The following is a 27,589-nucleotide window of genomic DNA, read 5'->3' on the forward strand; positions in this document are numbered from 1 at the left end:
GCCGCTCCTCTTTCCATCATCCGTCCAACCACCACACTGTTCTCCCGTTGCTACTTGACCTGCTCCTCTCAATTTGAATAGCCATGTCCAATCGCCGGCCTCATGTGCATCGTCGAACCATGCGGATGCAACGACAAGTGCCGCCAAGCTCCAGTAAGCTTTGTCGAGGCGAAGAGAGGCCGGTCCAGAGACTCTTCCGTGTCTAAGCTTGGCAGACCGGTTACTATGGAAGATGTGCGAGTGAGCGTGAGCGTGAGCGTGAGCGTGCATGCTTCCCGCCTCGTGTCTCCTCTTCTCTTTTTGAGGGTGCCTATTTGGGGTTGCTTTCAATATTCTATATTCGGCTTCTTGTTGGGAAATGCGCGCATCTCTTGGCTTCACAAACATGTCGTCTACACAATCTTTGCCTCCTCCCTCACCCATCACTCCCTTCATTGAGAACTGTATGTTGTTGTCCTGCCTTGGTATTTCGGGCAATATCTAGTTGCCTCCAGTAACCGCCGTCTAATCAAGGAACCCTTAGGAAAGGAGGTATCGCCTAGATCAGTATCCGCCAGCCAGGAAAGTGCAACATTCGAGGACGCCTCTTGAAGCACCGAGCCAGCCAAAGCCCGGCACCACCCCGTCCACCCTCGTGGGCGTCTATTTCCATCACGAACTAATGACTGACCTGGAACCCGGTCTGTCACCTATCAGAGCTCTCCTCACCTCGCGCCACCCCCTACCATCCTGCGCTCCATGTAGGAATCCTCCATTCCGCTTCGTCCCACTTACACACCTTGCTGATCGGCCCCATGCAGTGGAAGGGCCTTTGCCTTGGGTTCTGGCTAGCTACGGCGCCTATTCAAAACTGCGAGCTCCCCTCGAGTGACCGGTCGGTTGGGCCTCTTTCTTCCCTTTCGACAGCTGGTCTCTCCGAATCTGATTCCCATCGTGCTTCATTGCTGCTTTGATCACCACTTCTGTTGCATGTCTTGAGTCGGTCTTCCTGTCAGCGACCCAGAGTTCGAGAGCGCCTTTCCTATATACCAGACACAAAAATCTCTTTGTTGTTCTGCCTCATCTGTCGGGGCATAGTCGCATTACAGCCATGTCTTCTCCGCAAGGTATACATCCGTCCAGACCCAAAATATATTGGCACTTTGTGCTAACAATATCGGCAGAAGACAAGAGGCGGCCAGCCGCCCTCAACCTCGCTCCCACCCGATCAGCATCCACAGATTCCTCGACGTCCGAGTCTTCGCTGAAGCCCCCTCGCACTCCTCGCTTTGCAGAAGCCACATCAGTTCACTCTCCTGTGGAAGGTACTCGGTCACCCTTCGCCGACCCTGTCAGATCAGAAGTGCCTCAATCCCAGCCTGGAGACATCGGGTTCGGTTATATCAACAACAGCAGTAGCCACCGCGAGTCCGTCGCCGTTCCAATGACCCCGAGATCGCCACTCAAGAGCGCCATGAGGGTACCCGGGACTCCGGCGAGGAAGATTGAGAACCCACTCAGCCCAACTTTCCGAGAGGAAGATATCTTGGAGAAGCGCGAAGAGGCAACTGACAAGGAACAAGCACGGGACCTGGTATGTAACTCTATCTATTTCTCTCTTTCCAACAATACCCTGCTAACACTCTTTGCAGAAAATCAAGACCCGCGTCCGCATGGCCAAGTTCGCCCTCCGTGGCGTCAACTTCAGCTGCAGTTTGATCATCATCACCATGCTTGCCGCCTCCTTCCAGATCTTCAACGCTACTAGGCGTCTCCCTGCTCAGAGCGGTCTTCCCTCCTGGGCTGAAGGCACAGCCATTTGGCCCCAAGTGTTGGTAATCACAAGTAAGTGTTCGAATGATGTCGAGAACCTGCCTCCACTCCCTAACAGCCTACAGTGGCCTCCATCTCTCTTCTCGTCTGTATTGGTGTCTTTCTCGCCTACTGCCGCGGCGGTCATCACCGTGCTGAGAAAGTTGCTACCTACTATACCCTGTTCGCCATCGGCTGGTTCATTCTCTCCATGGTCTTATGGGCTGTCGCTGCTGGTCTCTTCCAGTCAAGCCGAAGCAACGGGGGCGGCAAGGACATGTGGGGTTGGTCTTGCAAAGAAAACAAGCGCGCCGAGGTCTTTGGTGAGAAGGTCGACTACGCCCTCATCTGCCGCCTTCAGAACTGGGCCCTCATCTGCATGGTCATCGAGATCGTCGTCGACGTCATCTGCGTCCTGCTCTACAGCATCGTTTTCTACCGATACTACACCAAGCGCCGCCTCCACAAGTCCATGGACATGCGTGACCGCGCCCGTTCTGATCTCTACCTCGCTCAGCTCCGAACTCAGTCCGCCCCCAACACTCCCGGCCTCAAGTCTCCCGGTCTGTACTCCCAGTATGCCCTTTCCCCTCGCCACCCTGACAAGACCTTCGACAACCTGTCTCGCATCGAGGAGGCCTCGCCATTCACCCCGGGAACCCGCTTCGTCGAGCCGGAGTCCAGCTTCAACAAGCCTAAGCCCAGCTTTCAGCTCCAGGCTCCTCCGGCCAAGGCTCGCTCGGCGACGAAACCCGGCCAGGGCTCGTTCACGCCTACTTCGCCAGAAGGCCCTGCTCCATTATTCCCTTTCCAGCAACAGCCCCAGGCGCCGCCGCCGCCGGAGCAACAATCGCCGCCGCAAGAGCAGACCCAACAGCATGCGCCAATGGCTGCTGATGAGCCAGTCTACGACGCCGTGCCGATCCCCGGGGCCTACTCCGATGCCCCGATGAAGAGCCCGCCGCCACACCAGTACACCTTTGGCCAGGCAAGGTAAAATGGGGTTGATTGATTTGACGAAGATAAGAGTGGCGAGCGGCCGAGACGTCGAGACGAATGCGATGTGTTTTTGAAAACCAAACCCCTTACTGCTTTTCTTTGTATTCAGCTGAGCTGGCTTTTTTTAAACTCTCCTTTTTTTCTTCGTCACCGAATTGACGAAATCAAGATATATACCATTCTGGCGTTGGGAAAGGCATCCAAGATGGGAAAGATATTGACCTCCTTCTCTTGCGCAGGTCAACGGTATGTGGCTTGAACACGATGGTAGTTCATAACAGTAATTTACCAAGTATTGCATCATTGGGCCTGATTTGTCTCCTTGAATGAACGATTGCTCATTAGGTCTGACTCGGTTTGGTCATAGTTAAGATCCAAGACAACAAACCCCACGATCAAGCCCCGTCCGTCCGCCCCCGCCGCTGAGCAGGAGGGATAACTTGGGGCCCCGTTTTGCGGGTTTTGGTGCCCTTGAATCTTTTTACACAATAACCCACCCACCACTCTCGTTATACTCCGGTTCATCATGAGGATTGATCACCAATCTTTCATAGCCTGCCCGGCTAGCTCAATCGGTAGAGCGTGAGACTCTTAATCTCAAGGTTGTGGGTTCGACCCGTAAGCAGATCCCTGACCCGTAATGCATCATAACCATGATCACTAACAAGTACCAGCCACGTCGGGCTCAAATCCCGTCCGCGATTGACAATATACTTTTTTTCCTCTTTATCTCTCTGTATGATTCACTATCTTGGTTTGGGACTCCATTTTGATCATCTGACAAGGCTCCTCCTGCTGTACAGAGATAAATGTGCCATTCATTTCTCATTGCAGTCTGATCTTCGCCTCCAGAGTGGTTGTCCGTGTGCCGTCTATTTGTTCTAGTCCAACGTGTCGAACCTTCCAACAGTCATGTGTACATTGAAATTATCTTCAGCCACAATCTCGGTCCGCCTCTTTAAGTTGTATTGATTAACTCACTCTTCTCCCTGGTACGGAACGTAACGCCCACGTTGCTGTCCGGGTGCATGATAGCTCACAACCCTTGTCTCTCCAAATGAGTAACCTGTATCGACAATATTTCGCCACAACTAGAAGGGCCTCCCGTAACGCACGTTCGGAACAGATGTAATGGAACATTGTCCTTTGCGTTAGATGTTATTGCAATCTGTAAATGTCTCTCTCTCCATGCCGGCATTCTGAAGCTGATTTCCGGCCAAGATATTCTATCGGGTCCTTTGAAGGAGGGTTGACCCCTTTTCACACTTTCAAAGCCTCATCACTCAAGTCGCGGAGCTTCCGCAGTCGACGATATGCTTTTTCGATGTCGAGGTTATTCGACTTACTCAAGCTCAAGATAACATCGTGACCTTGATCGTTGATCAGCTCTAGAGCATTGGGTGACTGGGAATGTACCAGTCCTGCCTGATCCATCTTTGTTTCTATATGGACGGTGTGGAAATCTTTGACCCTACGAGTGAGTATTTTCTGAGGACGATTTCTTCAGCCTTGTCTCCTATCTGGACGAGGATACATAGGGCGTTTCTTTCGACTCGTCGAATCTTGCCTGTTATGACGCTACTGTACTGCAGGTTTGCAAATAAGATATGGTAGACGACGAAGCAATGGGCCCAAATTGTTCATCGAAAGAGTATCACAGGACTGTCCATTTTACACAAATCCAAATCCAGGCCTCACAGAGAATAAGAAATCTTGGGAACCACAACTGAGGTGTCATCAAGGTATCTTGTTGTGATCAATTGCTGTCTCAGCTTCTAATAGTTTTGACGCCTCAGTCTCAGGCCCACGTCTACATCGCAATCAAGCCAAGGAAGCCGTAATGTACATGATCATCAAGCCTAGACTTTCCCCTTTTACTTTTGTTTTTTATTTCGTGACTCATATTTCCCCCTCTTATCTCGTGAGGGCGATGTCGTCTATTCTGAGAATCATCTTCACCGTCTCAGCGGCCAACTCGATGGCGCTGGTGCTCACCAGCAGAGGCTGGAGAACGTTCTCTTTGGAGATGTTGGTGTTGACACCACCAGACTTGATACTGACACCCGCGTTCTTCTCGCCAAGCTCGTGTCTGTGACGAAGCTCGGTCACAACCTTAATGCTGTTGAGACCGGCGTTCTCGGCCAGAGTGGTGGGGATGACCTCCATAGCGTCTGCGAATGCCTTCCAGCAGATGGCCTCGGTGCCGGTGAGCTCACGAGCCCGCTTGGAGAGCTGGGACGCGATCTCGATCTCAGCGGCACCACCACCAGCAATAAGGGCCTTCTTCTTCACCAAGCAGCGAACGACGCAGTGGGCGTCGTGCAAGCTACGCTCGGCCTCGTCGAGAATGAGGGAGTTGGCACCGCGAACGACGACGGAGACGGTCTTGCCAGTTGCCTTAGCACCCGTAACTTTCACCATGCGAGCTCCGTTGGACTGAATCTCCTCAACGAGGTCGGCCGAGCCGAGCTTGTCCTCCGTGAAGGAGTCCACGTCTGCGATCGGCTTGCAGCCGGTAGACTTGCAGATAAACTCGATCTCGTCGCGCTCGATATCCTTGACGGCGAGAATGCCAAGCTTGGCGAGGAAGTGCAGAGACAGGTCGTTGACAGCGTCCCGCAGGATGGACTTCTGGATGAAAAGCACGTTGCACTTGGCCTTCTTGATCTTCTTGACCATGTTGAGAAGGTACAGACGCTCCTCCTTCACAATCTTGTCCATCTGTCTGTAGTCGTTGACCTGGATGGTGTTTTCCATCTGGATTGGTCAGCAGCTGCGAAAAAGGGGTAACTGAAGGGGACAACCTACATCAGGCTTAGGAGGGCTGAGCTGAAACTGAATCAAACCGATTCTCGCCTTCTCGATTCTCGCCGGACCGCCCGCACCCTTGAGGACGGGCTGTGTCAGGATCAAACCATCCGACAGCTCACTGTCCTCGATAGTTCCTCCAACCTTCTTGACGATTCTGATGTTCTTCAGGTCGACGTTGTCTGCCGTCTTGAGGTCGATGGTCTTGACAACGGAGTTGACAGCCATGGGACCGAGGATGTTGGTGTATTGCGACACGATCTTCGAGGAGAGAGATGTGTTGGCTGCCTGGAGCAGGGATGCTGTGTCGGTGAGGGAGATGGGTTGTGACATTCCGTGGAGGACTTCAACGGCCGCGGCAGCAGCTCTCTGGAAAGCCTCTGAGATGACGGAAGGGTGGATTCCTTTTGACAAGAGTCTGTCCGCGGCGCCCAACAAGCTACCGCAGATGACGACGACGGATGTTGTGCCGTCTCCTGCCTCCACATCCTGTGCCGCCGAGAGGTTGACCAGCATCTTCGCTGTCGGGTGCATGACGGACATGCTCTTAAGCATCGTGTTGCCGTCGTTGGTAATGATAGTCTCGCCCTTTCCGCTGCGAATCATCTTGTCCATGCCGCGGGGGCCCAAGGAAGTTCGGATGGCATCGGCGACGGCTAGTGGAAAGTCAGCTTCTGGTCCGTGAAGCTCGGAAGGATGTCGCATTGCTCACCTCTGGCAGCGACAATGTTGGATGAGCGAACGGCAACGGGCTTCTCCTTGTCCTGTGTGACTGTTAGCAGTAGCTCTTGAAGCTTCGTCATGGGCGTGGAGTGCAGGCCGTACCTTGAAGGTGGCATTTCCAGAGCCTCCCGCGGCCGGGGCTGGTGCAGTCGTGGCCATTTTTTGAAGGTTCTGGCTTGAGATGTGCTTGTTTTCGGGGGGTTCAAGGTCGAGAGAGCAAGCTGAACACTGGTTCAAAAGGTATCGGTATGATCGTGGCCCTGTCCCGCTGTCGCCTTCTTTTGCGATCGCCCACTTTCTCTCAGGTAGCAGCCCCCCCAGCGGTGGGATATTTTTTAGCGGCCGCCGGGTTGTTCCTGCCCCGGTACTCTGCTTGCATTTCCCCCCAACCAGCCTAGCTCCACATCAGCCTCGCATTTGTGGTCCGTGCTTTGGAGCTCAAGGCAACCTGGATTACGGAACCGTCTTCTATCATCACCTCCAACCCACCCCAAGCAGCGTACCTCTGTACTCATCGACGACCGACGCGAGCGACTTCCCCGAGACCTCACGACTTCACAACGACGCAGATTTCAACCCGATCACACTCTCAAGAATCTTTCCTACGCATAGAATCGGCAGTAGGACGTCCAGTTCTCATCCTACACCATGGTACGGCCGACCCTGCACGTATGGCCACCGAAGGCAGTTGCTAACCCCAGCATCATTAGCCTTCCGCTACCGGCCAAAACTGGGAGAAATACCAGAAGACCTACGCCGACGACGAGGTCGAGGAGAAGAAGATTACACCATTGACCGATGAGTCCGTTGTTTCATCGACTTGGGGTTGCATGGCATCGTCGACTAATACGGCGCAGAGACATCCAAGTGTTGAAGACTTATGGCGCTGCTCCGTACGGCGCCGCCATCAAGAAGCTCGAGCAACAGATCAAGGAGAAGCAAACAAGCGTAGATGAGAAGATTGGTGTCAAGGTAGCTGCATTTTGTTGCACCTGGCGGATGAACATCGACCTGACTTGAATAGGAATCCGACACGGGTCTTGCCCCTCCTCACCTGTGGGACGTAGCAGCAGACCGGCAACGCATGTCGGAAGAACAGCCTCTCCAGGTCGCCCGGTGTACAAAGATTATCCCCGACGAGAAGGACGACTCAAAGAGCAAATATGTCATCAATGTCAAGCAGATCGCCAAGTTCGTCGTCCAGCTCGGCGAGAGAGTGAGCCCTACGGATATCGAGGAGGGCATGCGGGTTGGTGTCGACAGGAACAAGTACCAGATTCTTCTGCCGCTTCCGCCCAAGATCGATGCCAGCGTCACGATGATGACGGTCGAGGAAAAGCCGGATGTTACATACGGAGATGTTGGTGGATCAAAGGAGCAGGTTGAGAAGCTGCGAGAGGTCGTTGAGATGCCCCTCCTCTCGCCGGAGCGGTTCGTCAACCTTGGCATCGACCCCCCGAAGGGTGCCCTCCTGTACGGACCTCCCGGTACTGGCAAGACGCTTTGCGCCAGAGCAGTTGCCAACAGAACGGACGCTACCTTCATTCGCGTCATCGGCAGTGAACTGGTCCAGAAGTACGTCGGTGAGGGTGCGAGGATGGTGCGTGAGCTTTTCGAGATGGCACGGACGAAGAAGGCCTGTATCATCTTTTTCGACGAAATCGACGCCATCGGTGGTGCCCGTTTCGATGACGGTGCCGGCGGAGATAACGAAGTCCAGAGAACCATGCTGGAGCTCATCACGCAGCTCGACGGCTTCGACGCCCGAGGCAACATCAAGGTCATGTTCGCCACCAACAGACCCTCCACTCTCGACCCCGCTCTGATGAGACCGGGACGTATCGACCGTAAAATTGAGTTCTCTCTGCCCGACCTCGAGGGTCGTGCCAATATCTTGCGTATCCACGCCAAGAGCATGTCGGTCGAGCGTGATATCCGGTGGGAGCTCATCTCCCGCCTGTGCCCCAACGCCACGGGTGCTGAGCTTCGCAGTGTCTGCACTGAGGCCGGCATGTTCGCCATCCGTGCCAGGAGAAAGGTGGCGACGGAGAAGGACTTCCTCAGCGCCGTCGACAAGGTCATCAAGGCCAACCTCAAGTTCAATTCGACGGCCAGCTACATGCAATACAACTAAGGGAGGAAACCTAGGGGAAGACAGAGAGGGCAGGGCAACGGAGTTCATCATGTCATCTTTCAGACTGTAAGATTAGGCAGGCTTCGGATCGGGAAAGGTCTGGAAGGGTGTGATACCTTGCTCTAGAGAAAGAGAAATAGACCATGCTTCATGTGCCAACATGTATGATGCCATCTGGGTGAACCGATGTCACGATGACAGGCGAGACTGGCCTGAATTGACTCACGAGGCACACGTAGTTTGTTGATTTGAATTTGACTGATTTTGTTTTGTTTGGTTGTAGAATTACACTCATCTGGATGAGACTCACGAGGTCTTCCCAGCCTACCTAATGCGAAGGGTTGTATTCCGGCCCCTCGATCCCATGCTTCCCGATAATATCCTCCTTCCACTTGAAACAAAGTGGCCCTAAATGCTGCCTCAGCATTGTCCTGAGTTTCCCGTTACCGAAATAATATGCATGCCTTCATTAGCAGCTTCGTGCGCTCATGTAGCCTTTCCGGGGGGCGGATCGACAGCTTGACAAAAGAAAAATACCCTCCTTGAACGCTGTGCTGTGAAATCATAGTAAAAAGCTCCGTCTCTCCACCGCATCGCGTTCATATCAGACAGATTCCATGCGTGATAGACAGCCCAAGCAGACGACATCACCCTCGGTGCCCTTTTCTATGCAGCAGCGGCTACATACCATCTGTCTGTGATCGCCGCCCGCCCAGTTGTCCTGTCGTTGGGGTTGCCCGTCTCTTTTCGACTCTTCGTCCTCTCTTGACTGACGTTGCCGGTCGTCGTCGACATCGTCCATCTGGCATGAGCGCGAGAGATCAATGTTCCTCTGCTCCGGCTCCTGTGCTGTCTTGTCAGAATTGCCGCTGCCGCTGCCGCTACTGCTGCTTGGGCGTCCGTCCTTCTGCCACCCCTGGCACTCCCTGATGCATACGAAGCATGAACGCTGCCCGCACCCCTGGCAGTCGGCGAAGGAGTCGAGGTCTGACTTCTTGGTAGGCCGGCGGTGGCAGATGTGGCAGGGGCTCAACGACGAAGGGGGCTTTGGTTTTTGGCCCGCCGTGCTCGTCTGGTCTTGTAGAACTCGGGAGGTGTTTCGGGGCGCTCCTGGTGATCTGCTATTCCGCCGTTGTCTCTGACCACTGTGATGTGTTGCAAAATCTCCATCCAAGCTGTCCAAGTCCACATCCTCCTCATTGAACATGCGCTGCCGTTTAGGAATGGGCAGGGGAGCTATCTTCCTATGCACCGAGTCGAGATCTCGGTGGGGATCTTCAGTTGTGGTGTTGGTGCTTGTCGGGAAGCCGTATTGGAAGACCATCCGGTCATTGTTGCTGCTGGGGAAGCGAGTGAAGAGATTTTGCTGTTGTTGCGGTTGCTGCTGCTGCTGCTGCTGCTGCTGCTGGATTTGCTGCTGAACGGGCCTGCCTCCAAACACGCCGTCAGCCTTCCAGTTGTTTATTGCCGCAGCCGCGGCTGAGTGGTATTGGGCGAGCTTCTCGTACAGGGGGCCTTGTATTTGCAGGTCATTGCTGGAGTCGTTGACGTCCCGTCTACGTTTTCTGCCAGGCGCCATTAGCCGGGGATGCGACTCGGCGATAGATGGCATCTGGATCGCTGGGATGCTGAGATAGTGAGGTGAGGTGGAAGGGAAAGTCGTGGGAGTATTGGAGGTCGTAGTGGTCGAAAGGAGGCGAGTGCAACAGGATTTCGTGATCGGGAAGGGGTTGGTTGATAAGGCTCCGAATAAGAAAACCCGACTTCTAAGACGCCGTTGAGGGTTTCTCCTCAACAGGAAGAAGAGAAGAGCTTGTTGTGCGACAAGTAGGGTGTGGTGGTGAGTGGAAGGCCTATCCTTCGCTCATTTCTTGACTCGGTAGCTCTGCTTGGGGTGATGGTGGTGGTGTCGCTGCTTGCTAGCTGCAGGCAGTCAGTCCCATGTAAATGGGCAGGCTCGCCGTGCGTTTATGAGGTGGCGGCGCGGAGCTGTTGGATTAGGTACCAAGTCAGGAAGAAGTGGGAGGAGTGGGCACCAACCGGCAGGGTGGGCTCCTCCTCCTCAGTCAGCACACTCATCTCAGCGGACTCAGCGCTTTAGCCAACTAGGTAGAAAGCGCCGCAGCCGCTGGAAAGCCCGCGACTTCTAGGTTCAGGTCGCTAGCTGCAACGGCCCACAGAATATCGCCCTTCCACCAATTGACACCCTCGTCATCTACCTAGGTAGGTACAATGGCCGCTTAGAAGCTACCTGTCCGTCATCAAATCGCGATGAACGACAATGCGGGTATGTGAGTATACATACAATTTCTTGTACTTCCACCGAATTCTGCAAGGCAAGTCAGGTCAATGTTGGTCTCGACGGCGGGATGAAATCATCTATTGCTTGCTAGTATAATAGTCTTCAACGTTATGTTCTGACCCCTATTAGTAGCCTCCATGTAGGTCGTGAATTCAACATACTTTGTTGATGGCTTGAGGCACTTAAGCCTGCCACTTGTCTCGTGTGCGTCGAGGCCTAGATTTCGATGACCACAATCCAAACAATGCGCAGAAGGTTCTACTATGTATGATTCCGACTCGCCTGGCCATAAGCTCGGAAGGCAGCTTGCTACAATTCCGAACGTCACAGTCACGTTGATCATTGTAGTACTTATCAAGCACATAGAATAACAAAGAAGACTAGTCATTATCAAGGAGTCAGGTATTGAAAAAGGACCATCTGATTTACACTCTATCGCTCCCCAGTTTGCTCCCAACGATGAATCTCGTCTCTGCCGCCTCCACCAACAAAGGAGCTGTTTTAGAGAGCCTAGTATAACATACATAGAGACAACCGAAATGTTGCCATGATGACTTAGTGGCGAACCTTCGTCTCCTTGGGAGGGTCGTAGGCGAGCTTTCTCGACTTGAGCCAGGCCCACTTGTACTTCTTGACCCAGACGCTAAGAGCCCAGAGGGAGGCTGAAACGACGAGAACCTTCATACCCATGCGCTTACGGTCGTCCATCTCGGGCTCGGCGGCCCAGTTGAGGAACTCGACAACGTCCTTGGCCATCTGGGAGGTCGACGCGGGGGTGCCGTCCTCGTACTCGACGAGGTCGTCGTAGAGGACACGGGCCATGGCAATACCGGTACCGGGGAAGTAGGGGTTGAAGTTCATGCCGGGGGCGACGACGGCGCCGGCGGGGGGCTCCTCAGGGTAACCGGTCAACAGGCTGAAGATGTAGTTGCAGCCGCCGTGGCGGGCCTTGATGATCAAGCTCAAATCGGGAGGGAGGGCACCGTTGTTGGCGAAGCGGGCGGCCTCCTCGTTCTTGTAGGGGTCGGGGATGTAGTCGGAAAGCTTGCCGGGGCGCATCTCGATATCGCCCTGCTCGTTGGGCTCACCGGGGTACTCGTTCTCCTCGGCTAAGGCCTTGGCCTCATCGACGGTCAAGATGGAACCGACGAGGGTTCGGTAGGGAACACGGCTGAGGGAATGGCAGGAGGCGCAGACCTCACGGTAGACCTGGAAACCACGGCGGAGACTATGGGTAAAATGTAAGCGTCATGTGGACCAGGTGGCCAGAAATAGAGTTGGATGTTTCCTTACGCCTGGTGGTCGAAAGTCTTGAACCACTGCTCGTGGACCCAGGGGTAGTTGGTAGGGTGCAGACTGGAGATGATAATTTAGCTGTTTGTTCCTTTGTTGTTTGATGCTCGGCATTGTTCGCGCATTATGCCTCAATCCAAGGGATTCCGAGACTCGAATGACTATTCCGTAGCAACATTGTTCGGGCAATGGGGCAACTCACCCCTCTTCAGCAGGCGCCGCGGCGTTCGCGGAAGGTCCGTAGAGGTGGTAGTACCAGGCCATGGAACCCAGGGCGAGGGACGTCGACGTGATGGCGGCGAGGTTCAGTCGGGACGGGGAAGCTTCGGCACCAGCGCCGCTGGAAGTAGAGGCCGCACGCTACGTGAATCATCGTCAGTATTTTGCTCCGTTCTCATTGATGTCTGTCGATGGCCATTGAAGCGGCTCCGGCGTGTCGAATGGCGGTAGGTCGGGTTGCTTCGGGAGGTTGAACTCGTGATCAGCTCATCTGCGTACCTTGGAAATCGTGACGGCGCCATTTGTGAATGTGCGCGCCGAGCGCAAGCAGGACCTTGCCAACATGATGGGCGAACCGTATCCGCAGCTACAGAGACAGCCGCGAACAAAACGATGGGGCAATTGGTGGTTGGTCCTCTCGTGGCGGAGGTCGTTTCTAAGGTAGGTACAGTGGTCGAGGCAGGAGAAAATCGCTTGAGGCAGTTTTCGATTGCCTTAGGTATGGCACGCTTCTGATTGGCTAATGGAGACGGTCAATGACATCTTCCGTTCCGGCCGCTTTTCGCTTCCTTCCTCTTACCCGTAGTTGCCCGGTCGCAGTCAATTGAGCACAAGTGTTTCCGAATCGCCCGTCTCGTCCAACAGCTGAGCTGTCTCCTTCGTCATGCTCGGACTGAGAAATATGCTCCGCTTGATTGGCCTGACGTAGATGCAGCTGCGATGATCACCACTGCCTGCATTACAACACGACATTGGACGAACAATTATTCATTTTCACGATATTCCATACAATCGGCACACATGCCCGCAGAAGAAATTACAACGTGCCGTCCCCAGAGGAATAACCACTTCCTAAACTTTGCTTATATCAGTTCCCTTACTCACCCCCTCCTTCAGAAAAGAACCAGGGAATTCGAACGTTTGGGTATCAACGGAATTCAATTTTTATCGCAAACTACAGAACTTTTTACCCTCGCCGAGACTCTATGTAACTGCCTGCAACGACTGCTAGGCCATTGGTATGCACGCAAACTTTCCCCTATTTGTTGGTCATTTACTTTGCATCGATGGAACTTCCAACGTTTTCGCGGAGAAGAAAAAAAGAAAGGCAGTCGGCGACGAGCTCGTTAAGCTTGGCCATTCCTGCCGAGAACCTCCCGGCGCTGCTTGATTGCGTCGGCAAGTTGGTCCAGAACGGCAACGGTGTCGTCCCAGTGGATGCATGCATCCGTGATACTAACACCGTATTTCAAACCCTCCTTGCCCTCCTTGGGTACCTTCTGGTTACCTGCTGATGGGTTAGCACCTGCGGCCGGACGAAACAATTCGGACATCACTGACCCTCGTTGATATTGCTTTCAATCATGACACCCATGATGGCAGCTTCGCCGCCGGCGATCTGGCCAGCGAGGTCAGCGGCAACCCTAGGCTGGTTCTTGTGGTTCTTCAGCGAGTTGCCATGGCTGCAATCAACCATAAGTCTCTGGGGGAGGCCGGCCTTCTCCAATGCAGCCTTCGCCTCTGCAATGCTCTTGGCATCGTAGTTGGTGCCCCGAGTACCACCTCTCAGAATGGTGAAGCAGTCCTCGTTGCCCACGGTGCCAACGATGGCAACAACACCAGGCTTGGTGACGGAGAGGAAGTGATGGGGGTGTCTGACAGCGCCGATGGCGTCAATGGAGACCCCGAGGGAGCCGTCGGTGCCGTTCTTGAAACCAACAGGGAAACTGAGACCGCTGGCCAGCTCTCGGTGAAGCTGACTCTCGGTGGTTCTCGCGCCGACCGCGCCAACGGACAGCAAATCGGCAAGGAACTGAGGCGAGATGGTATCGAGCATCTCGCTGGCAATGGGCATGCCCTTGTCCGTAAGGTCGACGAAGAGCTGTCTTGACAGCCGCAGGCCCTTGTTGATCTTGAAGCTGTTGTCGATATCCGGGTCGTTGATCAGTCCCTTCCATCCCACTGTTGTGCGTGGCTTCTCCAGGTAGGAGCGCATGACAATGAGCAGCTCATCCTTGTGCTTCTCCTTAGCTTGCAGCAGCAAGTCGCAGTACTCGAGGGCGGCCTTGGGGTCGTGAATCGAGCAAGGACCAATAATGACCAAGAGTCTTTGCTTCTCGTCGGTACCATTTACAATGGCGACAGCCTCCTCGCGGCCCTCGATCACGGTCTGCTTCGACTTGGCAGTTTGTGCGATTTCGTGCTGAAGCAGATCGGGAGGAGTCAGAGGATTGTAGCCCCGAACTAGAGAACCGATTAGCCCTTGGATAGTGCGTGGAAAGGTCTAAACTGGTTCTTACTTCGCCAATCTTCGCTCTCGGCCTTGTTGCCGACATTCTTGTTCTCGATGAAGAAGCTCTATGGTGACGGGTGAGTCAGACGTACTCGAGCGCGGGCTAGGGACGGGGTTAGGGGGACGAGCGAGAGATCACTTACAGACATGATGGCTGCGACGGAAAATAACCCAGAAACGCAATTGAGAAGAGGGTTATGGCGTGAAGCTTTGTCCGGAAAAGAAAGACTCAAGCAACTGACAGGAAAATATTGCAATTGTCTGCTTAGACTTTTTTTCTTGTTCTTTGTAGGATGTTGCGACGAGGGCAACTTCGAGGAGAGTATGACTGTCTGTGCCTGAGCAATCCAATGAGCGAAGACTCATTCGTCCCTGCCCAGTGCCACCCCGGCAGCACACTACAGTTCGTACCCCGCCGAAGACGGCCCAGGAAAAAAAGAAAAAAAGTCGACCAATGCAACTCGCCACGCCCATCAGTGAGGGGCATCCTTGCTGCACCCTTCTGGCGCTGCCTGTGACGTCCCCCCAGTGGACCTGTTCAGCCGCCTGGAGTGGCGCCACAAACTGGGTCTCACCGCCCTGTGAAAGCCCCGAAGACCGGGCACTTGCAGGCGGCGGGTGGCCGGAGCAAAGTGCAGTCGATGCAATATCGACTTGAATTGTTCATACCTCTCGCATCCATCCATCCAATCGGGGCTGATGGACACAAGCACATGTCACACTGTTCATCCTCGAGGGGCCTTCTAGTCTAAGAATCAAACCATAGCACTTCTAGCCATATTCAACCTACTCTACTTAGTCGTCCTACGCCTGATGATACCGATGTCGGCGATACTCTAAAATCAATCAGTCGTCCAATAACCGTTTCGCAGCCGCATCCAAGACCGCTCTACCTAGAGCGTCTTTTTCAGGGGCTTGTAAGCGTCCTTCTCCATCTGTTCGTAGCCATTGAATCGCCCATACACCCATTTCAGGAGGCTCGTGCTAGCCGTCATCAATGCCGCAGAGAATGTGAACAATCCAACTCGCTGTACAGTGTTGAGGACGTCAAAGATAGGATAGGGGTACCTGCGACCTGTCAGCGGACTGAGAATGCATCTGCCGCAATGCGGAGCCACTTACCATCCGTTCTTACTGAAGCACAACTCAACCCAGCCCCAGTACAAGAATGCAAAAATCATGCTGATTGACATGGCCGAGTACGCACGAATCGTCCATGGGGGGCTGAACAGGATGAGGTCGAGAGATAGGACGACAGCTGGGACCAGATGAAAACCGACGTCTGGCAACCAATGGAGCTCGAACCCTTCCGGTATCAACAACCGCTTGTCGATGGACCGAATTCCCCAGTACAGGATGCTGATGAGTACTTCCAACGGTGCCGCCGTGATTGACAAAGCGTTCTTGACAGCAAACAGCGAAGGGTTCAACGTGATGTCGGCCAGCAATCCTGTTGTGAACGTCACAAAGGACAGAATCAAACCGATGTTGGTGAGGTGCTGGTAGTTCCCTCCGAAGCCCATGGAGATGTCATGAGTGAGCCCGCTCAAGAAGTTGAACGAAGCAAGAAACGAGAGGATGCCGGCAATGTGCAGCACCAAGGAGACTGAACGAGACGGCGATTCCAGCCGTTGCAGGTGATGTTTGGCCATTTTGGTTCTGAGCTCAGGTGACAAGAGTCCTGTGCGATCCGAAGTTGCGATGTGTTTGAGGATCAAGTTGTTGTGATAAGGGATGATGAGATGACAGTTTTCGCGATTAGACACGGGGGGGGGGGGGGGGCGCAAAGGGAAATGAGCTGTTAAGGGAGAAAATGTCTCTGAGAAATGGAACGGACTGGCCTTTTTGGTTACACTGAGACGAACTTTGCGAAGAGGGGAACGAAGCCATAAAGCTTTTATTTGCAACTGGTCCCGAGGACGTTCACAGCAGCCAATCAAGGCAGCATTGATGCATCGTCAGGCTGACGGGGCTGCGGCAACTTGCAATTGTCCGTTGGCATCAGAAGGCTTCGTCATGAGGTCACTGATGGATCCCAGCGGCGCGGTCCACCTCCTTGGGTGTGATTTCACAAGATGCAAGATCTACGCAAATGCCCCTCAGCAAGCTTGGAAGGCCCTGTCGCCATGGGAGCTACCAGACGCTAAGATAAGCCAGTAGATAAGCAAGTACGAAATATGGGTCCTACAACGAGGCTGTCTGATGCATCAAATGCTTTACCTGATTGGTCACGATGAAAGCTTCCTCGCGAGCTTCGAGCTGGGGAAATTTCAGCCTTACAGTTGCAACCCGAAGAAGTGCGCCGTATCAAAATTACCTTTCGCCGACACCGTGCTCTTTTTGTGCTTAATCACAGCGAAACAATGGCCGATGAGGACTCCAAGGGGAACAAGAGGTCCCATGAGGCCTTCGCTGCCCAAGATGACGGTATGTACCCAGAATGGAAGATCACAGGATGTGCCGTCTGCTCTTTGTTTCGCTTCGGCTCGTATCGCTGGTCGTGCTAAACGATCACTGGTTCTATGAACGATGGTTGCGATACGTCGGCAGGCTACTGGGATCGTCGACACCGGCGACCAGGGACAGCGACGGCGACAGCAAGCAGTAGAACACCATGAATGAGAAATGCTGACGAAGTGAATAGACAGCTCTTCGGACGACGACATGGGTCCTCAGCTGCCCTCAGAAGCCCCGAAGAAGAAGCGCCGGGTCCTCCTCTACGAGAAACTATATGTTGCCGCACTTCCCAAATCGACCCGATATTCAAAGTCCCTGATGCACAAGGAGCAACTTGCCTTCGTGACTGTCACGCCACTCACAGATTTCATCATCACATCCTCCATCGACGGCGTCGTGAAGTTCTGGAAGAAAGTGGCGCAGGGCATCGAATTTGTCAAGGAATTCAAGGCGCATGCGGACGAGATCCGATCAGTCTCGGTCAGTCAAGACGGAAGGAGCTTCGCGACCGCTGGTACAGACGAGACCGTCAAGATCTTCGACGTCATTACCTTCGATCTCCTGGCCATGCTCAAGCTGAAATTTGTGCCTCGGTGCGTGTGTTGGGTTCACAACAGAGGGGCATCTCTTCCTTTGCTTGCGGTGTCCGAAGACACCAACTCCAACATACATATTTTCGACGGTCGAGGGGAGAGGGAAGACCCTATACACAGTATCAAGTCACTGCATAGAAGCCCAGTGACTATCATGGTCTTCAACAGCCTATACGATTGTGTGTTATCTGCGGACGATAAAGGTATGCTGGAGTACTGGCGACCGAGCGGCGACTACGAGAAGCCGGATAATGTCTTCGAGTTCAAGGCCTCCACAAACCTGTTTGAGTTCAAAAAGGCGAAATCGATTCCGACGTCAATCACCATTTCGCCTACAGGGAAGCAATTCGTAACTTTCTCCCAGCCAGACAGGAAAATCCGAATCTTCGACTTTGCGTCCGGCAAACTGTACCGGACATATGACGAGTCGCTACAGGTCATCGAGGAGATGCAACAAGCCGGTTCCGTTCTTCAAAAGTTAGAAACCGTCGAATTTGGTCGACGTTTCGCAGTCGAACGGGAGATCGACTCGGCGGCGTACAAAAACAAGGCCAACGTCATCTTCGACGAATCTGGCAACTTTATCATCTATGGGTCAATCGTCGGCGTCAAAGTGCTCAACACCTACACCAACCAGATCGTAAGGGTGTATGGTAAAGATGAAAACTTCCGAGCAGTCAACCTGGCGATCTACCAAGGTCAGCCGCAGAAGAAAGGCATCACCACCGTAGAGATGGGTGCCTCTGCCAACCCTCTGCTCCAGGAGTCCGAGTCGAGGGACCCTATTCTGATTGCGACGGGAGTGAACAAGCAGCGATTTTATATGTTCACCAATGATGAGGACATATCCAAATCAGTAAGAGATGTCCAGAACGAGAAGCCTACCATTCTTGGCCAGAAGAAGGCTGCAGAGGCCAAGAAGATCGAAACAGGAACTGCAGCAGTCATCCACACGAGCTATGGCGACATCCACATCCGCCTGTTCCCCGATGCTGCTCCCAAGGCTGTCGAGAACTTCGTCACGCATTCGAAGAAGGGCTACTACAATAACACAATCTTCCATCGTGTAATTCGCAAGTTCATGATCCAGGGTGGAGATCCTCTTGGCGACGGCACCGGTGGCGAAAGTATATGGGGCAAGGAGTTCGCGGATGAGTTCAGCAGTCTGAAGCACGACAAGCCATACACCGTCAGCATGGCTAATGCAGGCCCAAACACCAATGGCAGTCAGTTCTTTATCACTACGGAAAAGACGGTGAGTGCAAGCATCTTCCCCTACACGAGTGACCAAAAAGCCCATGCAACCAGAAACAAAAGAGGGCGACTCTGTTTCTCGCCTAGCCCTCAGCTTCTACTTGGTTCTGCTGCTTCTTCTGGATGGCCCCCTCCCCCCTTGCTCTTCTCTGTTTGAACCCCCCCTAGCCCTCCGTCGATATTTGTCTCTGTTGGTGTATTGAAGAACGACCTATTATCCAAGGCGAACAGGATGTCAACTTGTGCTGTGAATTTTTTTTTTACATTATTTTGATCCAGACTCTTACTGACAGCTGTTGATGCAGCCGTGGCTGGACGGAAAGCACACCATCTTCGGGCGTGCGACTCAGGGGCTGGACATTATCCACAAAATCGAGAACGTACGGACGTACAAAGAGAAGCCAGAGGAAGACATCAAAATCCTCAACATCGATATAGTATAGCCACCAAGTGAGCGGGCTCATCTGTGGGATCCATATGAAATAAAACGGGATCAAAACTGTGCTGGTACGCCCCCACGCAAGGATTGTTGTGATGAGAAAAAGCAATGCGGCAATGCACCATCCCCGCAAGCCTGACGGAACAGCACACGGTCAAATGGGCTTCACGATGCAGCCGCAGGGCGAATCGAGTCCATCCAACTGGGTGAGGCTGTCGTTTGCTCACGTGGACGCAAGAGACCGCCTTTGGGCTGCTGACCATCCGCAATCGGCCTGCATTGCCGCAACCCAATTCGGGCCTGATTTCACCGGTCAATGTCCCTCGTACTTAAGAAGTCGTTCGGGGCGCAACTCGGTCTTCGTGACGCGGTTCACAGATCGACACGACGTTGTTGCTCCGCCCAAACTCCCGTCTGTCTCTTACGGGCAACGTAGATAGTGAGGACGGCCTCTCGACCCTTTTCCGGACGGAGATTGCGTGGAAACAGACAGACAGACGGCTTCCTTTTCATACATCCGCTGCATGTTCGCGTAACATGAAATAACCAATCATACATCCGCCTTTGACCCCGCGCTCCTCAATTCGGCTCCCCGGTTTCTCGTCCCGGGGGGGATTGACGTCTTTGGTCTCAGTATGCCACGCCCAAAGAAGCCAGGGGCGCCAGAGCCAAAACGCCGAAGTCGAAATGGATGTTGGTGAGTGCCATCTCAAGTGGAGCGTCCTGGACATCTCTGGTAACACTCACTTACTTGCCCGTAGGCCGTGTAAAGCGCGAAAGGTGAAGTGTGGTGAGGAACATCCGACTTGTACCAAGTGAGTTCGTCAATGTTCTTCTAATTCTCTGAGACTGTGGACTTCGAATTCAGATGTAAATCCTTAGCGGTGCTTGTCATGTCTTTTTATTACGGTTTTCCCTCCGCATTCATTTTTTTCGCCACTTGTTTTGATGCCATTCTTAGGGCAAGAATGCTCTGAACATTACCTCATGACGGAGGAGTATGTTCTGAGATATATCTGTTCCCGTTAATGAGAAATCCCCAGAAAACTAGCGCTCTCCAATCTTTGAAACTTGAAAATAGCAAAAACTAACCCATGAGACCAGCTGCCAAAAGACAGGAGAGACTTGCGACTATAGCGTGCGTCTGAACTGGGAGGGTCGTCGGACGAAAAGATCCCTCTCCTTCGGGACGGCAACAGAGACTGCTCAGCTGCCGGAAGCGCCTCTAGAGCCCCAACAATCTTCATTCAGCCATACGTTTTCCATCAGTAACTCCGTACCCCAAATCCACCACAAGTCTACAATCAGGCGTGCTCAAACCAGCCCAGAGAGTATTAAACCTGGCAAAAGAAAGCTGGAGCCTCTCGGATCTATTGGTGATGGCCCTAACCAGTCAGGCAACTCTCGTTTTGGTACGACATGGCATAGTCGGGCGCAGATGCTTGCAACATCCCCCATTGTTCCCGAACATGCCGTCACCACTGCACCGGGACCCCGTCGAATCGTTCCAGAAGTCACCAACACATTGCAGAGATCGCACAAAAGGGCCAAGTCGCTAACTGGATCAAGTGACTCTGAGGGGCTTCGCCAGCACGGTCCCGTCTCTTCCCCAACGTCATTGACGGGGACTAGTCCTCCGGTGTCTCGTCTTCACTCCGGCACTGGTTCCATATCCGCCGGCTCCCCGTTGACGCCAGTATCATTGGGGTTTAGGTATGAGGATGACACTCTCTCACCAATTCTGAGCTTGCCTTCACCAGCGTCTCCAGAGAGCAGTCGACTATCGGTAAACTACTTGTTATCGGGTTCGCCGAATGCATCTCACGGACGTAGCAGAAACACTCCATCGTCTTTGGGCCCGCCCTTTGGCTCAGCTATTACTACCGGAGCGCCAGACGAAGGATTGTTTTACGGGTATGATCATGGCATCCTGGATACTGATATTGACCAGAACGATGACTCCGGGGCCATTCCCCAGATGGCAACGTACAGTCCATGCGATACTGCCATTTCCAACGGTATGTACAGCGAGGCCTCGTGGCGTTTCGAATTCGTACACAGCGCCTCTGTGCGAGACGGATACTATAGACAGCCGGTGCCAATATGGATACCACGCAATGTTCACCCGCTGCCGCCCAAGTGAGTCCCTATCATCTTGCACTTGATAATAGGCTAACAGCCGCAAGGCTTCGTGATAATCCCATGAATCTTTTGGTCAGTCCATAGCCCCCAGTCATCTCGATGCAATAGTGCTTGCTTACCAACGTTGCGAAACAGTACTTCGTAAGCACGTGTGATAAGTACCTGACTGTCGTGAAAATAACCTCGAGCGGCAGCATCACTTTCTAAATCACACAGCGAAAGGTACGTATGATCTCGCGGTATTGAGCATGGGACGAGCCAACTGATCTGTGTTAGTGTTGGTTCCTTACGACGACCCCAAATCCAACCCTTTTCGAACAGTTCTGCCACAGATGGCAGCCAGAAACGATCACCTGCTCAGCTTGCTCCTCGCATACTCAGGCAGGTCATTCCGTACCGCCTCCCCTTGTCTCTTCTGACGAACTGCCGCAGCTGCCCATCGAGCCAGGCTTCTGGGCCAAAAGGAGCCGCAGATGAGGATCGCCCTTTGGGTCCAAGACATTTTCCCGGTGCTCCGACAAGCTCTCGGCGACAGGGAGCAGATCATCTCAAACACAAGCCTGGCGACGGCCGTTATGCTAGCCTCGCTCGAGATCATCTCCCCGACGGCGTTCGGCTACGATATCCCCTGGCAGCGACACCTCAACCTAGCCCGGGACCTGATGTGGAGGCGGCTGGCCGACCTGCGCAGGACAGCGCGTGGTTTGGAAGAGGACCGCATCTGCGCATTCTTGTGGAGCTGGTTCGCCTACCTGGACGTACTGGGGAGTCTGAGCGGCGGAATGCCCGACGAGTCCTCGTCGAGGTTCCGGCTGCTCGAGTACATAACCCACGACACTGGTGACGACATGCACGAAATCGACTGCATTATGGGTTTTACGACTCGATGCGTCCAGATCCTGGCGCAGATCGCTGAGCTGGCTCGTGTCTGCGACGAGCAACGGCTCGGCCCAGGCGGACCCCCGCCGTCCGCCTGGACGCCGGGCCCGGTCTTTGTGCAACGGGCGCACCAGCTCGAGCAGGAGCTGATGGACAGCATGTCGCAGCCGTCACCGCTGTGCAAACACATTCAGAGCGTCGAGGGCAAGGACCGGCAGGAGATGATGCTCATGAACGAGGCCTTCCACTGGGCCGGGCTCATCCACCTGCGCAGGCGCGTCCTCGGAAAGTCACCGGGGCACGAGAGCGTCCAGGGTCCGGTGAAGAGGATCGTCGCGTGCCTGGAGTGCATCCGGCCCGGCGGGTCCGCGGAGACGGGGTTCTTATTCCCGATGTTCACGGCCGGGTGCAATGCCCTGGACGAGGGCCAGCGGGGCAAGATATTAGAGAGGTTCAGGAGCGTGGAGAGCAACGGCATGACGCAGGTGAGTGTCACCCACGTCCCCCCTCCTCTCCGCCGTGTGTTGGTAGGCTTCCAAGCTGACGTTACGGTGTAGGTACACAAGGCGAGGGAGCTGATGGAACATGTCTGGGTATCGGGGCAAGCGTGGGAGCCTCTACTGTGCACGGAGTTCGTCGGCTGAACACAGAATGCACAGAGAGACCCAAGCTGCTTCTAGGGGCATTTGCGATTTCGGTCAGTTGAGGCGGCGTTCGGGTGGCGTTCTTGGGGCCGGACCGAGATGGGCATCATTAGGGCACATCATGATACAGGGGCATTCTGGACGCTAGTTATGACTTATGATCGGCTTCTGTCTACGCGTACTCATACGGCGAGTGGAGACACTCGAGTAAATGTCGCAAGGGTTTGACGTAGTATTCATATAGTTTGTTTAGCCACCTCAAGGATTTGGGGACTTCTCATCAGCCTAAATGCCTCAAGTTTTGCCCAAACATTCCCCGAGAAGATGGCAAATGTGAAAAGGCTGTGAAGGCCAGGACAGCAGTAGCGCGGTGATGGCCAAACTCTGCATTAAATATTAACTCCTTTGGCGGGGCTATGATATGAATAAGTACAGAGAAGACAAAAGAAATAATTGATATAAGAAACAAGCGTATCAAATATTCGTTAAAGTGCCCTTGGGCTACAACCTGCGGCCCTTGATCTTATCTCGTCAAATTAGAGGGTGATGGACCGACTACTAGTCGATCTCGAGGATGCCGACACCGGCGACGGTGTTCTCGTCAGAGACCTTGGTGTCCTTGCCGTTGGCGGTGCTGAGGACGACGTAGACCTGACCCTTGGGGCCCTCGGGGATCTCAGGGACGACGTACTATGGAAAACAAGGTCAGCGTTGAACAGCAAGTAAAATCTCTCCGAGGGCGATAGGTTGAGGGGGGACGAGGGGAGGGAGCACTTACGTCCTCGCCGCTGACGACGACCTCGCTGTAGTAGATGTCCAGGCCCGAGAAGAAAACGGCGTAGACCTCGGCGTCGGCGGGAACAGTCTTCGCGTCGACTGCGGCCTTGTAGGCGCCCTCGAAAACGGCGCCTTCGGAGTTCCGGGTAGGGCCGGCGGTGAGCTCGGGGAAGGCCTTGAACGGGAGGTCAGGGGTGCCCGGGGCGAATCCCGTGATGAACTGGGCAGCGAGGGAGAAGACCTGGTTGAAGTTGAGGGGGGTGTCGAAGGGGGCGGGGAAGGGCTTCTGGCCCAGGGCGGCGCGGATGTAGGAGGAGTGGCGGGCCTCGACGGTCAAGATGGAGCCGGCGACGGGGACGTACGACTTGTCAGCGATGACGCCCGCAGCGCCGAGGTAGGCAGACACGCCGACGCCCTCGAGGATGCTGGCGAGGGCGAGGAAGGACTCGGCGTCGGTGACGGGGAAGCTGAAGGACGGCTCGGCGATGGCGGAGGCGCCGAGGGCCTTCTGGATGTAGTCGACGTGCGTCTGTGGGTTGTGCGTTTAGTTTCCCAGTTCCGCTCTACAGTAAGACACGAGGCACAGAACACAGCCGGAACGTCGATGTGCTTGGAGAAAAGGGGTCTGTGACTGGAACTGGCATTGACTGACCTTCTCATCCTCGTAGATGATCCTCAGGTTCTTGTAGAACTTCTCACCGACCTCGCCTGCGTACTCACAGAACTCGGCCTCGGTGTAGTTCTTGAGACCCTCTCCGTAGAAGGCCCTCTCGAGGTACTCCAGAGCGAGCGCGTAGTTCAAGATCGTGGAGTCACCTCCGGGAAGGGGGTCATAGTTAGCCCTCTTCTCGAGGGGGGCGCTGAGAACGGAGGTGGCGGAGGCCGCCGCCAGGATGATTGATGAGGTGCGCATTTTCAATTATGGTCCTTTTGTTAGTATTAAGCTTGTTTAAACGGTATAAATGTACGAGGATAGTCGAGAGATTATACGAATAGAAAAGACCGGAAGGTGGTGAGATGATGCTATACCTACAAGTTTCCTATCTTCGAAACCCTTCCAAGAGGGGGGCGTTATATATACAGCACCCCAACACGAGCATCTCTCCAGCAGCATGACGCCTTCGTGAGAGAGTTCGCAATGAAATTTTTCAAAGACAACTCACATTCTCCTGTTTACCGCTGTCGTTCACAACCCCCGCTCTCGCTCGGCTCGGGTAGGACCTGTTCCATGGAGCTATCGAAGGGCGGCCGGGATGAATTCGCACTAGCGTATTGCACCACATGCGAGGAACATCAGCATTCCCCAAAGGAGATGATGATCTCGTCACTGAAAACACACTGCGGCAAGGTCGTTGAGGGGACGGTGGGAACCGCATCGTGACTGTGGCATGTGAGTAGAGCACAACTCTCCGCGCCTGGCCCGCTACTTAGCTTGCTTACATCGAGCAAGAGAGACATCTTAGTGCTAGTCACATTTTGCGGTTGAAAACAATCCCTGACACGAGAAATAGGTGGGGGGGGGGGGGGGGGGGCTCTAAAGAATACCTGCCAAGGGATGGAACCCCAGGAGCCTGGGTTGATCGAAAACTGGTGCAGAATGATTCCTCGACCGGCTCAAGGCCAAAACAAGATGAAATGGCATGCTTTCGACACGAAGGAGACAGGTCCTCCAATCTAGTATGTCTCGGCTCGAGGCAGACAACTGGCTCCGAACGTTAGCTTGATGGCTTTCCTCGTTCCCGGCTCAAGCGTGTCGGAAGATAAGCATTCCGAGCTCTATAGTGTGCGGGGAGGGAGAGGTGGCCCCCGTCAACCAACCCCATGTCAAAAAGTTGAGCTCTCAACGCTGTCAACTCCCGGCAAGCATTTTGTGTTTGACAGAGCCTGGGGAAACTTGGCTGCGATCTATGACGTTTGGGGAATAAGCTTTGTATTCTTGAGCAAGTTTTGACAACACAGCAGCCCGGGACAACGGGTTGCCGACATGTTAGCCCCCCCCCCCCCCAGATGTAGCAATGATGATCCAGTCGTCAAAGATTTGCCTTGACATCTCCGCCGTACCGAACATGCCGCAGGATAGGCGGCTTCAGGTCGGATATGCTCTTGAAGCCGGCTAATCCCATGGTCAAATCGAGATCAGCGAGCAGCCCAGCAATCACAGCCTTTGCGCCCTCCTTGCCCGCGATGCCCAGTCCGTAAATGGCGGGGCGTCCAACAAAAACAGCCTTCGCCCCCAGGGCGAGCGCCTTGACGATGTCAGCCCCCGTCCGGATCCCGGAATCGAACATGACGGTGAGCTTGTCACCCACGGCCTCGACGATATCGGGGAGCATTTCCAGCGATGCGACGCCGCCGTCAAGCTGGCGGCCGCCGTGGTTGCTGACAATGATTCCCGACATGCCGTGCTCAACGGCAAGCCTGGCGTCGTCGACGCTTAGCACGCCCTTGAGGACGATGGGGCCATCCCAGTGCTTCTTCAGCAGTGCCAGGTCTTCCCACCTGTGGTGATCGCCCGGAAACGCCTCGCTAATCCAGTATCGGGAGGCGCTGATAAGATTGTCCTCGATGGCGTCACCGTCGTTCTGCTCTGCGAACTTCTTGCGGAAGACGGGGTCGCTGAAGGCGACCGAGTTGCCCGTGCCCGTGACCATGGGCAGATACGCCTGATCGAGGTCGGTGGGCCTCCAGGCCAGGGTGACAGTGTCAAGGGTCACGACGAGGACCTTGTAGCTGTTGGCCTTTGCGCGGCGCAGGATGGAGCCCGTGATCTCGTCGTCCATGGGCCAGTACAGCTGAAACCAACGGTGCTGGTCGCCGCAAGCCTCGGCGACCTCCTCGATTGTCGAGGTTGCTGCTGTGCTGAGGGTGTACGGAACTCTGAGCTCTGCGCAGGCCGCCGCCAGGCCTGTCTCCTTGTCCGCGTGGAAGATGCCCTGGACGCCGATGGGGGCCATCAGGACAGGAGATTCTGAAGCATATGTCTTAGGGCGGATGTCTTAGATCGGTTTGTGGGCATTCAAAGCTTACCATAAGTCACGCCAAACAGCTCAGTTCTCAGATCCCGAGGATTGCTCGGTCTCAAGAAGCGAGGCACGATCTTCCACTGGCGAAAGGCCAGGCGGTTGGCATCCATCGTGGACAGCTCTCCGGCCCCTCCGAAGACGTAACCAAAGGCCTCGGGGCCCAGTGCCTTCTTGGCCTGGGCTTGCAAGCCATTGGGGTCCGTTGTCACGATGGGCATCTTGCCAGAGATGATGCCATTTTGGTAGATGCTAACGGCGTATGCAGAGTAAGGGGCGCGTTCGTCGCCGTCACCGGGGTCGGCCATTGTGCCAAAGCGCCGTAAACGTAAATGTATAGGGCCTGATAAAATGGGTGAGGCGCAGTGAAAGATAACAACATCTGCTGGGTATAAGACTAGTCGAAAGTGCTGGTAGACTAAATGCTTATTGCTGTTCGTAAGATTGATGAGTCGAGAACTCGGGGTCGAGGGACCGATTGCATGCCGGGGCAGTTTTCTGTCTTGAAATACGTTGGTAGGCACCCACCTGGGTTGGTAAGGTATTTGGAGAAAGCTATCAGCTTCCCTTTCGGTTAGATGCCTCGGCAGGAAGCTCGGGACTGGTTGTTTACAAGCAAGCAAGTGACGGCAGCATCAAGCTGGAGCTTTGACGTTGTCCACACCCAAACTCCCTCCATGAGCGTATCCGGTCTGGAAGTAATACTGCGCGCCTACATCCGGAATGATCACTCATTCATCAAAGTTTGAATGCGCCTAGATCTAGCGGATTGGTATTTTATCAACTCGAACAGAGCAAACATGTCGACTATGAGGAGCTCAG

General features: G+C 54.2%; 11 protein-coding genes across 11 annotated transcripts; 4 read left to right on the forward strand and 7 right to left on the reverse strand.

Moving 5' to 3' along the window:
- The first annotated feature begins 908 nt into the window (after positions 1–908).
- CDEST_03020 (uncharacterized protein) lies at positions 909–3,346 on the forward strand. The gene is made up of 4 exons (XM_062919179.1): positions 909–1,106; positions 1,164–1,573; positions 1,632–1,824; positions 1,878–3,346. The coding sequence occupies exons 1-4, from the start codon at positions 1,091–1,093 to the stop codon at positions 2,786–2,788; spliced, it is 1,530 nt and encodes a 509-aa protein (XP_062775230.1). The 5' UTR covers positions 909–1,090; the 3' UTR covers positions 2,789–3,346.
- A 1,173-nt stretch (positions 3,347–4,519) lies between these two features.
- CDEST_03021 (Putative T-complex protein 1, delta subunit) lies at positions 4,520–6,596 on the reverse strand. The gene is made up of 4 exons (XM_062919180.1): positions 6,424–6,596; positions 6,311–6,362; positions 5,599–6,254; positions 4,520–5,547 (listed from the first exon to the last, which is right to left on the reverse strand). The coding sequence occupies exons 1-4, from the start codon at positions 6,478–6,480 to the stop codon at positions 4,705–4,707; spliced, it is 1,608 nt and encodes a 535-aa protein (XP_062775231.1). The 5' UTR covers positions 6,481–6,596; the 3' UTR covers positions 4,520–4,704.
- Positions 6,597–6,725: 129 nt separating this feature from the next.
- On the forward strand, positions 6,726–8,657 carry CDEST_03022 (Putative AAA+ ATPase domain, ATPase, AAA-type, core, nucleic acid-binding protein). The gene is made up of 4 exons (XM_062919181.1): positions 6,726–6,972; positions 7,032–7,123; positions 7,179–7,293; positions 7,346–8,657. The coding sequence occupies exons 1-4, from the start codon at positions 6,970–6,972 to the stop codon at positions 8,453–8,455; spliced, it is 1,320 nt and encodes a 439-aa protein (XP_062775232.1). The 5' UTR covers positions 6,726–6,969; the 3' UTR covers positions 8,456–8,657.
- A 402-nt stretch (positions 8,658–9,059) lies between these two features.
- Positions 9,060–10,067, reverse strand: CDEST_03023 (uncharacterized protein; the record flags this gene model as incomplete). Its single annotated transcript, XM_062919182.1, has 1 exon — positions 9,060–10,067. The coding sequence occupies one exon, from the start codon at positions 10,065–10,067 to the stop codon at positions 9,060–9,062; it is 1,008 nt and encodes a 335-aa protein (XP_062775233.1).
- A 1,053-nt stretch (positions 10,068–11,120) lies between these two features.
- CDEST_03024 (Putative cytochrome c1, cytochrome c-like domain superfamily) lies at positions 11,121–12,733 on the reverse strand. The gene is made up of 4 exons (XM_062919183.1): positions 12,549–12,733; positions 12,253–12,410; positions 12,051–12,113; positions 11,121–11,985 (listed from the first exon to the last, which is right to left on the reverse strand). Exons 1-4 carry the CDS (start codon positions 12,612–12,614, stop codon positions 11,313–11,315), a joined length of 960 nt encoding a protein of 319 aa, XP_062775234.1. The 5' UTR covers positions 12,615–12,733; the 3' UTR covers positions 11,121–11,312.
- Positions 12,734–12,927: 194 nt separating this feature from the next.
- CDEST_03025 (Putative DAHP synthetase I/KDSA, DAHP synthase, class 1, aldolase-type TIM barrel) lies at positions 12,928–14,885 on the reverse strand. The gene is made up of 4 exons (XM_062919184.1): positions 14,706–14,885; positions 14,570–14,627; positions 13,611–14,513; positions 12,928–13,557 (listed from the first exon to the last, which is right to left on the reverse strand). The coding sequence occupies exons 1-4, from the start codon at positions 14,709–14,711 to the stop codon at positions 13,397–13,399; spliced, it is 1,128 nt and encodes a 375-aa protein (XP_062775235.1). The 5' UTR covers positions 14,712–14,885; the 3' UTR covers positions 12,928–13,396.
- Positions 14,886–15,314: 429 nt separating this feature from the next.
- On the reverse strand, positions 15,315–16,611 carry CDEST_03026 (uncharacterized protein). Its single transcript, XM_062919185.1, has 2 exons — positions 15,685–16,611; positions 15,315–15,630 (listed from the first exon to the last, which is right to left on the reverse strand). The coding sequence occupies exons 1-2, from the start codon at positions 16,212–16,214 to the stop codon at positions 15,456–15,458; spliced, it is 705 nt and encodes a 234-aa protein (XP_062775236.1). The 5' UTR covers positions 16,215–16,611; the 3' UTR covers positions 15,315–15,455.
- A 191-nt stretch (positions 16,612–16,802) lies between these two features.
- CDEST_03027 (Putative cyclophilin-type peptidyl-prolyl cis-trans isomerase domain-containing protein) lies at positions 16,803–19,450 on the forward strand. Its single transcript, XM_062919186.1, has 3 exons — positions 16,803–16,989; positions 17,207–18,867; positions 19,172–19,450. Exons 1-3 carry the CDS (start codon positions 16,926–16,928, stop codon positions 19,307–19,309), a joined length of 1,863 nt encoding a protein of 620 aa, XP_062775237.1. The 5' UTR covers positions 16,803–16,925; the 3' UTR covers positions 19,310–19,450.
- A 234-nt stretch (positions 19,451–19,684) lies between these two features.
- CDEST_03028 (Putative zn(2)Cys(6) fungal-type DNA-binding domain, fungal transcription factor) lies at positions 19,685–23,275 on the forward strand. Its single transcript, XM_062919187.1, has 8 exons — positions 19,685–20,002; positions 20,067–20,120; positions 20,410–21,444; positions 21,492–21,519; positions 21,636–21,669; positions 21,724–21,828; positions 21,880–22,811; positions 22,884–23,275. The coding sequence occupies exons 1-8, from the start codon at positions 19,941–19,943 to the stop codon at positions 22,968–22,970; spliced, it is 2,337 nt and encodes a 778-aa protein (XP_062775238.1). The 5' UTR covers positions 19,685–19,940; the 3' UTR covers positions 22,971–23,275.
- Positions 23,276–23,336: 61 nt separating this feature from the next.
- On the reverse strand, positions 23,337–25,152 carry CDEST_03029 (Putative Ferritin-like superfamily). The gene is made up of 3 exons (XM_062919188.1): positions 24,400–25,152; positions 23,749–24,276; positions 23,337–23,660 (listed from the first exon to the last, which is right to left on the reverse strand). The coding sequence occupies exons 1-3, from the start codon at positions 24,658–24,660 to the stop codon at positions 23,529–23,531; spliced, it is 921 nt and encodes a 306-aa protein (XP_062775239.1). The 5' UTR covers positions 24,661–25,152; the 3' UTR covers positions 23,337–23,528.
- A 126-nt stretch (positions 25,153–25,278) lies between these two features.
- CDEST_03030 (Putative FMN-dependent dehydrogenase, FMN-dependent alpha-hydroxy acid dehydrogenase, active) lies at positions 25,279–27,575 on the reverse strand. Its single transcript, XM_062919189.1, has 2 exons — positions 26,775–27,575; positions 25,279–26,715 (listed from the first exon to the last, which is right to left on the reverse strand). Exons 1-2 carry the CDS (start codon positions 27,073–27,075, stop codon positions 25,778–25,780), a joined length of 1,239 nt encoding a protein of 412 aa, XP_062775240.1. The 5' UTR covers positions 27,076–27,575; the 3' UTR covers positions 25,279–25,777.
- Positions 27,576–27,589: the final 14 nt, after the last annotated feature.

The sequence above is a fragment of the Colletotrichum destructivum genome, chromosome 2 (assembly GCF_034447905.1).
Source record: "Colletotrichum destructivum chromosome 2, complete sequence".
NCBI classification, from domain to species: Eukaryota; Fungi; Ascomycota; class Sordariomycetes; order Glomerellales; family Glomerellaceae; genus Colletotrichum; species Colletotrichum destructivum.

Excerpts from the sequence above, each read along its gene's own strand:
- CDEST_03020 (XM_062919179.1), top strand. Across the intron at positions 1,574-1,631 it reads AGGAACAAGCACGGGACCTG|AAAATCAAGACCCGCGTCCG; the intron begins GTATGTAACTCT and ends CACTCTTTGCAG. Across the intron at positions 1,825-1,877 it reads CCAAGTGTTGGTAATCACAA|TGGCCTCCATCTCTCTTCTC; the intron begins GTAAGTGTTCGA and ends AACAGCCTACAG.
- CDEST_03021 (XM_062919180.1), bottom strand. The coding sequence starts at position 6,480 with ATGGCCACGACTGCACCAGCCCCGGCCGCGGGAGGCTCTGGAAATGCC. Across the intron at positions 6,363-6,423 it reads CTGGAAATGCCACCTTCAAG|GACAAGGAGAAGCCCGTTGC; the intron begins GTACGGCCTGCA and ends ACAGTCACACAG. Across the intron at positions 6,255-6,310 it reads CAACATTGTCGCTGCCAGAG|CCGTCGCCGATGCCATCCGA; the intron begins GTGAGCAATGCG and ends ACTTTCCACTAG.
- CDEST_03022 (XM_062919181.1), top strand. Across the intron at positions 7,124-7,178 it reads ATTACACCATTGACCGATGA|AGACATCCAAGTGTTGAAGA; the intron begins GTCCGTTGTTTC and ends AATACGGCGCAG. Across the intron at positions 7,294-7,345 it reads ATGAGAAGATTGGTGTCAAG|GAATCCGACACGGGTCTTGC; the intron begins GTAGCTGCATTT and ends TGACTTGAATAG.
- CDEST_03024 (XM_062919183.1), bottom strand. The coding sequence starts at position 12,614 with ATGTTGGCAAGGTCCTGCTTGCGCTCGGCGCGCACATTCACAAATGGC. Across the intron at positions 12,411-12,548 it reads GCGCCGTCACGATTTCCAAG|CGTGCGGCCTCTACTTCCAG; the intron begins GTACGCAGATGA and ends TGATTCACGTAG. Across the intron at positions 12,114-12,252 it reads GCGGCGCCTGCTGAAGAGGG|TCTGCACCCTACCAACTACC; the intron begins GTGAGTTGCCCC and ends TATCATCTCCAG.
- CDEST_03025 (XM_062919184.1), bottom strand. Across the intron at positions 14,514-14,569 it reads CGAGAGCGAAGATTGGCGAA|TTCGGGGCTACAATCCTCTG; the intron begins GTAAGAACCAGT and ends TCGGTTCTCTAG. Across the intron at positions 13,558-13,610 it reads TGAAAGCAATATCAACGAGG|GTAACCAGAAGGTACCCAAG; the intron begins GTCAGTGATGTC and ends ACCCATCAGCAG.
- CDEST_03026 (XM_062919185.1), bottom strand. The coding sequence starts at position 16,214 with ATGGCCAAACATCACCTGCAACGGCTGGAATCGCCGTCTCGTTCAGTC. Across the intron at positions 15,631-15,684 it reads TGCTTCAGTAAGAACGGATG|GTACCCCTATCCTATCTTTG; the intron begins GTAAGTGGCTCC and ends GACAGGTCGCAG.
- CDEST_03027 (XM_062919186.1), top strand. The coding sequence starts at position 16,926 with ATGGCCGATGAGGACTCCAAGGGGAACAAGAGGTCCCATGAGGCCTTC. Across the intron at positions 16,990-17,206 it reads CTTCGCTGCCCAAGATGACG|ACAGCTCTTCGGACGACGAC; the intron begins GTATGTACCCAG and ends CGAAGTGAATAG. Across the intron at positions 18,868-19,171 it reads TTATCACTACGGAAAAGACG|CCGTGGCTGGACGGAAAGCA; the intron begins GTGAGTGCAAGC and ends CTGTTGATGCAG.
- CDEST_03028 (XM_062919187.1), top strand. The coding sequence starts at position 19,941 with ATGCCACGCCCAAAGAAGCCAGGGGCGCCAGAGCCAAAACGCCGAAGT. Across the intron at positions 21,829-21,879 it reads CTTGCTCCTCGCATACTCAG|CTGCCCATCGAGCCAGGCTT; the intron begins GCAGGTCATTCC and ends GAACTGCCGCAG. Across the intron at positions 22,812-22,883 it reads AGAGCAACGGCATGACGCAG|GTACACAAGGCGAGGGAGCT; the intron begins GTGAGTGTCACC and ends GTTACGGTGTAG.
- CDEST_03029 (XM_062919188.1), bottom strand. The coding sequence starts at position 24,660 with ATGCGCACCTCATCAATCATCCTGGCGGCGGCCTCCGCCACCTCCGTT. Across the intron at positions 24,277-24,399 it reads TCATCTACGAGGATGAGAAG|ACGCACGTCGACTACATCCA; the intron begins GTCAGTCAATGC and ends CACAACCCACAG. Across the intron at positions 23,661-23,748 it reads TCGTCGTCAGCGGCGAGGAC|TACGTCGTCCCTGAGATCCC; the intron begins GTAAGTGCTCCC and ends TGTTTTCCATAG.
- CDEST_03030 (XM_062919189.1), bottom strand. The coding sequence starts at position 27,075 with ATGGCCGACCCCGGTGACGGCGACGAACGCGCCCCTTACTCTGCATAC. Across the intron at positions 26,716-26,774 it reads GCTGTTTGGCGTGACTTATG|AATCTCCTGTCCTGATGGCC; the intron begins GTAAGCTTTGAA and ends CATATGCTTCAG.